This window comes from Tamandua tetradactyla, chromosome 4 (genome assembly GCF_023851605.1).
Source record: "Tamandua tetradactyla isolate mTamTet1 chromosome 4, mTamTet1.pri, whole genome shotgun sequence".
NCBI classification, from domain to species: Eukaryota; Metazoa; Chordata; class Mammalia; order Pilosa; family Myrmecophagidae; genus Tamandua; species Tamandua tetradactyla.
The window spans coordinates 4,364,415-4,375,411 of NC_135330.1; the positions used below are offsets into that span (position 1 = coordinate 4,364,415).

General features: G+C 42.8%; 1 protein-coding gene and 1 non-coding gene across 4 annotated transcripts in view; one reads left to right on the top strand and one right to left on the bottom strand.

Annotated features, from left to right (window-relative positions):
* The window catches only part of PIP5K1A (phosphatidylinositol-4-phosphate 5-kinase type 1 alpha), a 71,449-nt gene extending 60,559 nt beyond the window's left edge, over nt 1–10,890 (bottom strand). For 2 of the 3 annotated variants that reach the window (XM_077156041.1, XM_077156040.1), the window contains exon 1: nt 6,519–7,054. In XM_077156041.1, coding sequence (XP_077012156.1) covers nt 6,519–6,600 — 82 coding nt within the window. In that variant the 5' untranslated portion in view covers nt 6,601–7,054. Of the gene's footprint in view, nt 1–6,518; nt 7,055–10,838 lie in introns of those variants that run through there. The other variant, XM_077156042.1, reaches the window with a different exon arrangement.
* On the top strand, nt 8,501–8,607 carry LOC143681777 (U6 spliceosomal RNA). Its single transcript, XR_013174837.1, has one exon. It is a non-coding gene; the product is annotated as a U6 spliceosomal RNA (small nuclear RNA).
* Nucleotides 10,891–10,997: the final 107 nt, after the last annotated feature.

Here is a 10,997-nt window from a genome sequence, read left to right on the forward strand (position 1 = left end):
TCCACTAACTTCAAAGCAAGTCTCCAAGACAGAAATTCCTTACTCCCTTCATGGTAGTAAAAAGGGGACTCAATAGTTGAATTTCAAGTTCTTGATGGACTACAGAAAATTAAACTAGGTATAGGAAAAGAAGCTCTCAACACTGGTGTGACAGATGGTCACACTGTCAAGAGCATCTCATTAGGGCGGTTTTTATTAAGTGGTGCAATTGTCCAAATAATGAGGTTTGGAGAGAAAGGAAGAGAAGAAATAAATTTCCTTTAGACACACCAAAAAGCTCAGACTACTTGGCAAACTATATCACCTTTTAACAACCAAAATGTAAGGACTAACATATGATGGTGGCTGCTGCTAAGCTGATACTCATTTATAACTATCTCCCCCAATGGCCATTACTCCAGTAGGAAAAGATGTTAAATATCTCTTAGAGCTTATGATTTGCTCTATCATCTGTACTTCACTTGTCAGTAGCATAAAAGACCAAGCCTGACTTGATGGTAAAACAATCTAGACAAGGGTTTAATACAAGCAGAGAACACTTCTAAATAACTGCTCCTTCCCTATTTGAATGCTAAAAGATTCTGAGCCCCTAAAAGTTATAAGTGGCTTCTCTAAAACTGTGAACCTGTCACTTCAACTCTGACATTTTTATTTTATATCTATTTTCAACACTGCCAGAAAACCCTGACTTTAGAATTTCAGAGTTTCATAAAAACTTAAGTACTCATCTAAACATCTAAGAACAATAAATTGGTTTTAGGATCAGTAAAACATCCAAACACAAATACACATGTAGGGTTTCTACAAAGCTAGCTTCTAGCCTTGAGTAATTTAGGAAATCATGAACCAACTCTTATTCCTGCCAACGTTCTAATTCTCCTGCTACCATCCAGACAGAAAAGTACTCTCCTCTAATCACAAACAAAACTTTATTTTTTTGTATAAAATATTTTTATTACAGAAGTTGTAGATTTACAGAAAAATCATGCAGAAAATACAAAAGTTCCCATGAATGGCCTCCTCATGATTAACACTTTGCATTAGTGTGGTAATTTTGTATAACTGATGAAAGAATATTTTATAACTCTGCTATTAACTATAGTCCATAGTTTACTCTAGGATAAAACCTTTTCTTAATAAAATCAAACATCCTGTCCTCTTAAAAAACATATCCCTTTACTGATTATATATGCAGAATGGAATGATCACATGTTAAGAATGTTTGTGTTTGGGCGCGGATCCCAGGTTCCCGGCCCGCAACGCCGGCGTCAGAGCCACAGCCACCGCGGCCCTTCCTCGTTCGCCCGGAGGCTGAGACTCCGCATCCACTCGCGCGGTCCTGGCCGTGGGGGTGGTCAATGGGGACCCGCGTTGGATCGTGGAGGAGCTGGAGGTACAGTGAAAGGATCTGTACGAAGCACAAGGGATTGATTGAAAGAAGAAGATGAAGAAGATCTGAAGAAGATGAAGTAGATGACACTGAGGTTTCTGATGGACAAATGAAATTACAGTTGGACGGTAAAGGAGTTCCAATCTGTAAAGAAGAGAACCTGAAATTCTGTTGGCAGAAGCAGCATTTTGAAGAAATGAAAGGTTTGCTACAGATAATCACATCAAATGGTTGACTTAGGTTTTATAAGAGCATTTTTGTAAGAAGGAAAAAAATTCAAGTTTACCTCTTCCCTATCTTTCCTTTAAAAAAAAAAAAAAAACAATTGACTTCCGGAGAAGATGGCGGCTTAGTAAGACGCGCGGGTCTTAGTTCCTCCTCCAGAACAGCAACTAAAGAAACAGAAACGATACAAAACAGCTCCCGGAGCCACGACAGAGGCCAAAAAGACAGCATACCCCATTCTGGAACGGCTGAACGGGCAGGGAGAATCCGCTGCGGTGAGATCACCGAGGGGCGCGTGCTTCCCCGGGCTGGCTGGCGACCGGGGTCCCTTCCACACACGTGGCTTCCGGGTCCGACTGGGAACGTTGGATAGCAGGGCCCTCCCGCCACGCTTGGTGTCTCGGGCCAACTGGGAAATTTGGACCGGCACTCCCCCAAGCCGTGGTGGCTGGCGCCCCCCCCCTCCACGCGTGGTTTCCTGGGCCGACTGCGAGGCTCGGATTGGCATTCCCCAAGCCGCTTCGGCTGGCGACCCGCCCCCTCAGCAAGAGTTTTCCAAAGTTAAAGGAGCCACAGCAGCCTTTACTGGTGGGACCTGCAGACAGACGAGTGCCACGAGCGCCACCTACTGGGCAGGATAAGAAAAACAGAGCCCAGAGATTCCACAGAAAAATCTTTCAACCAGCTGTGTCCCACACCCAGGGAAATCTGATTAAATGCCCAGACACCAGCAGAAAATAACGGATCACGCAAACTGAAGATATGGCCCAGTCAAAAGAAAAAACCAATAGGTCAAATGAGATACAGGAGCTGAGACAACTAATGCTGAATATACGAACAGAAATGGAAAACCTCTTCAAAAACCAAATCAATAAATTGAGGGAGGACATGAAGAAGACATGGGCTGAACAAAAAGAAGAAATAGAAAATCTGACAAAACAAATCACAGAACTTATGGGAGTGAAGGACAAAGCAGAAAAGATGGAAAAAACAATGGATACCTACAATGGTAGATTTAAAGAGACAGAAGCTACAATTAGTGAACTGGAGGATGGAACATCTGAATTCCAAAAACAAACAGAAACTATAGGGAAAAGAATGGAAAAACTTGAGCAGGGGATCAGGGAACTGAATGACAATATGAAGTGCACAAATATACGAGTTGTGGGTGTCCCAGAAGGAGAAGAGAAGGGAAAAGGAGGAGAAAAACTAATGGAAGAAATAATCACTGAAAATTTCCCAACTCTTATGAAAGACCTAAAATTACAGATCCAAGAAGTGCAGCGCACCCCAACGAGAATAGACCCAAATAGGCGTTCTCCAAGACACCTACAAGTTAGAATGTCAGAGGTCAAAGAGAAAGAGAGGATCTTGAAAGTAGCAAGAGAAAAACAATCCATCACATACAAGGGAAACCCAATAAGACTATGTGTAGATTTCTCAGCAGAAACCATGGAAGTTAGAAGACAGTAGGATGATATATTTAAATTACTAAAAGAGAAAAACTGCCAACCAAGACTTCTATATCCAGCAAAATTGTCCTTCAAAAATGAAGGAGAAATTAAAACATTTATAGACAAAAAGTCACTGAGAGAATTTGTGACCAAGAGACCAGCTCTGCAAGAAATACTAAAGGGAGCACTAGAGTCAGATATGAAAAGACAGAAGAGAGAGGTATAGAGAAAAGTGTAGAAAGAAGGAAAATCAGATATGATATATATAATACAAAAGGCAAAATGGTAGAGGAAAATATTATCCAAACAGCAATAACACTAAAAGTTAATGGACTGAATTCCCTAATCAAAAGACATAGACTAGCAGAATGGATTACGACCCAGCAGTACCACTGCTAGGTATCTACTCAAAGGACTTAAGGGCAAAGACACAAACGGACATTTGCACACCAATGTTTATAGCAGCATTATTTACAATTGCAAAGAGATGGAAACAGCCAAAATGTTCATCAACAGACGAGTGGTTAAACAAACTGTGGTGTATACCTACGATGGAATATTATGCAGCTTTAAGACAGAATAAACTTATGAAGCATGTAATAACATGGATGGACCTAGAGAACATTATGCTGAGTGAGTCTAGCCAAAAACTAAAGGACAAATACTGTATGGTCCCACTGATGTGAACCGACATTCGAGAATCAACTTGGAATATATCATTGGTAACAGAGACCAGCAGGAGTTAGAAACAGGGTAAGATAATGGGTAATTGGAGCTGAAGGGATACAGACTGTGCAACAAGACTGGATACAAAAACTCAGAAATGGACAGCACAATACTACCTAATTGTAATGTAACTATGTTAAAACACTGAATGAAGCTGCATCTGAACACCTTTAACAAAAAAAAAGTTTTTTGTTGTTGTTGTTGTTTGTTTGTTTGTATCTTTTGTTTTTGTTTTTTCTTTTTCCTTTATATATATATTTTTATTATTATTATTATTGTAATTTTCTTCTCTATATTAACATTCTATATCTTTTTCTGCTGTTTTGCTAGTTCTTTTCCTAAATCGATGCAAATGTACTAAGAAAGGATGATCATACATCTATGTGATGATATTAAGAATTACTGAGTGCATATGTAGCATGGAATGATTTCTAAATGTTGTGTTAATTTCTTTTCTTTTTTTTATTAATAAAAAAATTAAAATAAAAAAATTAAAAAAAACAAGAATGTTTGTGTTTGCTACATTTCTTTTAAAAAATTTTAAAAAATAATAAAAACAAAAACAAAAAACATATCCTTAAAAGAAAAAATCTTATTAAATTCACTAAGGCCAAACCTAAGTGAACACAGTGTTATTACACACACGCAAAAAGACAACAATGCATATCAGCACATAATAATCCCTTAATGTTTTCAGGTATATTTATGAACAGAATTTTTCTTAATTTAAACACAGTTGAGTCTAATTGTTTCAATTGTTTGCAAAAGAAGCTGAGAACTGAGGGTGTTAAGGAAACAGAAGTGGAAGAAGAAATTTAAAAATAAAGTTTTTTACTTGGACATTTTTATGCCTTGAATTCACATGTGAAAATAACAGAACCACTGAAACAACTGACTTTCTGGTGAAAACACAACAGGAAAAAAAAAACATTTATATGGTCAGTAACATTAACTGCTAGCCCCAGGATCTGTCAGAAAACATAACTAAAAAAAAGTGACATCTAAAAAAAGATGGTATTAAGACTGTGCGAAGTAATAGTGCAGAGTGAAGATGTACTAATTAAGTGACAAAGAACTATTCCTTTGTTACTCTTGAAACTGTCCATACAGTCAGAACCTCCAAGAAATAGAGGTTGAAACAAATTTTGGAATATAAAATTAAGATTATCTGGTTTCTAACAGAGAGAATACCTGACCTGATAGTTAAGAACTATCAGCTAAGGACCACAAAACAACCGTTCTTCTTTCTGGATTACTAGAGAGGAGGTTCAAATTAAGGAGCTGCTATATAAAAACCTGTCAGTTTTATCTTATCCTTCTTCAAGTTTAGAGCGCAATGTGAGTTGCTCTGACCCTATAATACTGGTTTAGGATGGGCAAAAAATCATCTCTTGTGAGATGATTTCTTGATAAATTAAACTGCAGCTTATGAAGAAAATATTTCTAACTAGGTATTCATTCATCTAAGCCAGCATGTGAAAGCTGGAACCAATTCAAAATGGCAAGGATCCAACACCAGGCCTAAAGAGATGTCAACATCTCAAGTAAAGCATCCAACATCTGGCAGTCTCTCCTGTTTACATTGCAGAAGCAACAGTCACAGACATTTTTGATAGAACCTCTAGAACAGTTTCTGACTCAAACCTCCCTGCTCCACCCCCAGCCCCCATTTTCCCTCCTACACACAGTCTGTTGCTTCTCTTGTGGGCTCCTCAATCCTCCCTTAATCTTCATTCGTTTCTAACTACTTTGAGCTCTCTATATTTTCTGACTCCACTCTTCAAGTCAATTTCCTGATGCATCCTAAGCATTCTTCCAGTCCATTTCCTATTATGCAACAACTCCACACACACACACACACACACACACACACACACACACACACACAGCATTTAGGGCCACCCCCTTCCACCCCATCTTTCTTTCTCAGGACCAATTCCCCACATCGCTTCGCTCCACCTCCACTGCAATTCAAGTCTATTCCACCTTCCTCGACCATTTTTAGGGTCTTTTGACCTTAAAATTCCACAATCTTCAAGCTCTCTTTAAAAATTCCCATTCCCAAAGTTGCGCAGGCTAGAGATGAGAGTCACCAAACGAGAATGTTTGAGAAAATGTGTATGTGTGCTCGCGTGTGTTCTTGTAAGGGGGGTGGGTGGGAGGGGCAGTGAGAAGGAACGACGCATCCTGAGTCTCTAAGGAAAAGGACCTTAGAGACTAAGGGTCCAGCAACTCCCACCCAAGAAAACTCACTATTCCCTAACTCCCCAGATATCCCAAGTGTCCTATAACTCTTCAATACCTTTTAAATTCTATGGCTTGTCTTCCACATTGTTTATCCAACTAACCTCGCAATCAACTTCGATTGTACCTGCTTCTCATCCTAATTCCTCTCTACTTATCGGGCCTCCATTTACCTTAGTTTCTCCACTCCCTCCGGTTTCCCTCCTATCCCCACCTTCCATTCCATCCCTTTCTGACCCTCCTCCTTCAAGTCCTCAACCCCGTCTCCTCGAACGTTTTCAACAGCTTCTCTTTTCTCAATCAAACCCATCCTTTCTTCAGACTACCCGATCCACTCAGAAATCCCCGCTATTTGAAAGCTCAGTCCTCTGGTCTCCTGCCGGCAACCCCTGGGACAGTCCAGCTACAGGTGCCCCCCCCGATCTTGTTCTTGTCCCATCACACAGCCGTCACCAGCCCCCTTCCCACGCCCTGCTTACCTGAGGACGAAGTGCAGGGAGGCACTCCGGAATCCGCAGATAAAAATCCGACCGTCGACGGCCCAGAGGCGGCCGTCGCCATCTTGGCAGCCCCCTCCCCCCTCAACGCCCTCCTTCACTTTCAACCCAGCTCTTCCTCTTCTCGGAGTCGAATCTTGCCCCGGTCTCTTCACAGAACCCGCGTCCTGCGGGCCACCTCCCCGCCCCTCCGGGGCCTCCCTCAAACACGTCGGGCCAGCTCCCGGACCGGCTCAGGGCCGCACCATTCCGCCGGCACAGGGGGAGAGCCCCCCCCTCCGCAACTTTAGCCGGTTTCCGAAGGAGGCTGCTTTCCACCTTCACAAGGGACTAGGCTCAAGCCAGCTGCCGCGACCCACGTTCAGGCCCACCAATCCCAAAGGGATAAGAGGCGGGGGGATAAATCCGGCGGAGAGACCGCCCCCTCCCCCTCTTCCTCAGCCACAGCGGGTTAATCGCCCAACCCTACCGCTCGGCTCCCGGTGTCAAGGGAAATCCGAGCACTGCGCATGCGCCTGTTTGATCTCAGCGTTCCAGCCCTCTCGGTGCGGAGGGGTGGGCGGCCCTGAGGGGAGCCGAGCCAATCGCGAGGCTGTTACCGATCACGTGAGGCGGGTTCCTCGTGCCCTAACGAATCCTCGGGTGGAAGCCAGGCGCGCCTCGGTCGGCTCACCTCTCTTACGGAGGCTTGGCGAGTCGGTCTAGGAACCTTCTTTGCCGGCTCTGGACTGCGTTCTCCGAACTTCGGCAAGAGTGTGGGGGACCACTTCTCGAAGAGCTCTGGAGAGCAGCGCTGGTGCCGAGTCAGAGACGTTAAACAGTTGCATATCGTAAAACAATACGTGTCACCAAGGATCCATCTTGACTCTTTTCCGGCGTTACCGCCTTGTTTACTATTTAGTTTAAGGTGCGTGCTTATCTTAGTTCCGAATGGCGTTCTGTGCACATCTACGTTTGGTTTGCTTCCAACACGATGCTGGCCACAGTGACAGCGTTCAGTAAATATGTAAATATGTAATAAATGAAGTATGGACACTTGGGGGAAAAAAGCCACAGAAAGCAGTTAGACCATGGTACAATCTTCCCGCGATTCAAGGCTTTAGTCTCCAACTCTCGAGTCTCTGAGTTCCAAAGGACTTTAGACATAGAGAAATTCCCCCATTCTCATGGTCTAGTCTTCGCACTAAGTCTACTCAGTTTTAACAAAGTGCCCTCGAGGTTCGGTACAGTCTCTGAACAGATTGTAAACTGCTAGAGAGCAGGGACTGTGTTTGGGTCACTCATACCTCCAATTCCTCGCTGTGACTACATTGTTGGGGCTCAAAAGTTATTTGTAGAATGAAGAAATGAAGAGGTATGGAAAATATCCAGGTTTTACAGCCCTCAAGATGGCCTAGTTATCCTCCATCCTGATGTCTTCTGAGTTGTTGAAAGGGAACCTAGAACCTAAAAGTCCATAAAATATCCCCAACATACTTACATCGGCCTTCTACCCCTCCTCCCACCAAGATCCAAGATAATTGTTTTCTTGCTGCCACCTGCTGGATTATTTTTCCTTCTTTGGGTCGAAAAGCTTCAAATGATTAGACTGCCACCCCTAATTCTACAGTAGTGAAATTGTGAAGTACTGAATTATATTATGATTGGCTATAGCAATACCCACCCCCAAAGAAACACCATAGGGAATAGCAGGGTGGGGGCACACTGCCTAGCAAAGGATTTGATTCGTGGTAGGTGTTCAATAAATACCTGTTGAGTAAATTATCCTTGTTTCCATCTAAAGCATGAGATTGTTAGCATTTCCTGAATTACTTCTTTAGCAATCATTTGATGTAGATGTAAAGCTGTTTCTGATTAACAATTGGTAAAAGACCAATAAAGCCCTAACTGACAGAGGCAGTAGGTCAAACAGAGGGCTTTTCTCCCTGGAATCTAATCTATCACTTTGATAAAAGAGTGAATTCGTGCTCGCTTCGGCAGCACATATACTAAAATTAGAACGATACAGAGAAGATTAGTATGGCCCCTGCGCAAGGATGACATGCAAATTCGTGAAGCGTTCCATATTTTAAAAAAAAAAAAGTAAATTCTATTTCATCCCTCTTGGAAGAAGAAATCCCTCTTTTGTAGCTCCTTAGGAGTCTTTGTTTCTCCTTTATGTACCAGAAAATGTTTACTATTATACTTACCACCTTGTATTGTTTTTGTCTCCCTCACAAGACTGTGACCACTTCAGGGTAAAGATTACATCTTACCCATTTTCACTTCTCAAGCATCTAGAATGGTGTTTGGCAGAGAGTAATTGTCCAATATCTGTGCTCTGAATATATGAATGAATGAAGGCAAAATTCAAGAAATGGGGCTAGGGGTGTTTAAGAAGCAGGTATCACCCATCTTTCCCCCCTAAACCTTGTCTCTGTGCTCACTCCCACTCCATTCCTGGGGTACTCTCTGAGTCATGGAGCCATTCATCCCCAGTAACATTCCTGACATAGCAGAACTGGAGTGACGTGGCAGGGTGTGGAAGCAGGGGCAGTGCAGGACAAGTTGGCTTGGTGCTCCCAAGGAAGTGGAGAAGGGAGTTCACCAATACATACTTTGGGAAGGGAGGGGGCATTCTGGTGACCTCAAAGAAGGGTTCAGGGAGACATGAACATACAGACGGGCACCTGCACATGCATGTGCACACATACGCCCACAGGACTTTAGAAAAACTTCCTTTAGTGACTTAGAACAGTTCCCAAGGTCAGAATGAAGGGGCAAGAGGCTGGCAAGAGCAAATGAGAAGCAAGAATAAGAAGATGGATGCCATAACCATTCAACTTGTCATTTATTAATTCATTCAAGGAACATTATTTAGCCCCAACTATATCCCAGGCACTGTAGAGAGTTCCTAATATACAAAATCCCTGCCCTCAAAAAGATCACGAATAATGAGGGAGACAGACACATAAATCATTACGATAATGTGTAGAGGTGTTACCATAGAGTATGTATAAGTGCTATGGTTTGACAACCATATTTTCAGAATAAAAAAGTGGGAACAAAAGTAGACACGGACCCCTGTCTACATGGGACATGACTCCCAGGGGTGTGGACCTTCCTGGCAACGTGGAACAGAAATCCTAGAATGAACTAAGACTCAGCATCAAGGGATTGAGAAAAACCCTAGAATGAGCTGAGACTCAGCATCAAGGGATTGAGAAAACCTTCTCGACCAAAACAGGGAAGAGTGAAATGGGACAAAGTGTCAATGGCTGAGAGATTCCAAACAGAGTCGAGAGGTTATCCTGGACGTTATTCTTACGCATTAAGTAGATATCACCTTTTAGTCAAGATGTAGTGGAGAGGCTGGAGGGAACTGCCTGAAAATGTACAGCTGTGTTCCAGTAGCTGTGTTTCTTGATGATGACTATATAATGATATAGCTTTCACAATGTGACTGTGTGATTGTGAAAATCTTGTGTCTGATGCTCCTTTTATCTACTTTGTCAACAGACGAGTAGAACATATGGATAAAAATAAATAATAGGGGGGAAGAAAAAAAGTAGACACAGAGTCTTGACGATACCACAGATGATATGAAATTAGAAGATACTCCAGAAAATCTAGAAGGCATGATCCCCTTGGTTACAGGATCTGTACCTCAAAAGTCAGGGATGAGTGTGAGGGAAGACTTCACTGCATTCAGAATAAGTATTTAGACGAGAAAGGCAAGGGATTCAAAGGCGAAGGAAGCACATGGGGGCATACCAGAGAATTGGGTCTTAGGGGAGTGATGCTGGAATAGGATGAATGTAGTGATGTGGCAGGAGGTGAGTCTAGAAAGGCAGGGGAAAGCTAAATTATGAAGGTAGTTTTGACCTACAAATATCTACTACATGCTTACTAAACACTGTGCTAAGACATTTGCAAGAATTATCTCTTAATCTTCATAACAGCACAGACTCCACAGGTAGGTATTACAAGTATGTCTCATCTGTAAGATGAGAAAACAAAGGCAGAGAGGTAAAGCAACTTGCCAAAGGTCACAGAACTAGATGAACTTAGATAAAATTCGAACTCAGGTCCGTCCGGCTCTAACGCTGTGCCCTTGACCACGGTTACTGCTCTGGCTCGAGTTAGCACCTTATTTCATGAGGGTGGGGAGTTATTAAAAGGTTTCTGAGCAAAAGAGTGACAGAGTCCAGTCTGGGTTTTTAGAAAAGTTCCTACTGGTAGCAGAGTGGAAAACGAATAGGAGCAAAGGGAAACGGACCTCTTCTAAAAGAAAATTGGTTGATTTCCAAATTCAGGACTTACGGTAGTAGGTGGGGCGTCAGCGTCTCCAAGTGGAATTTTTCCGTCACTCGAGTTGGCGGACTAGAGCAGGGGGCGTGGTTTCCGCCCGGGGTGGGCGGGGCTGAAGAGTAAAGCTCGGCCTAGGGGGCGGGGCTAAGAGCTCCTCGATGCTCTACTGCT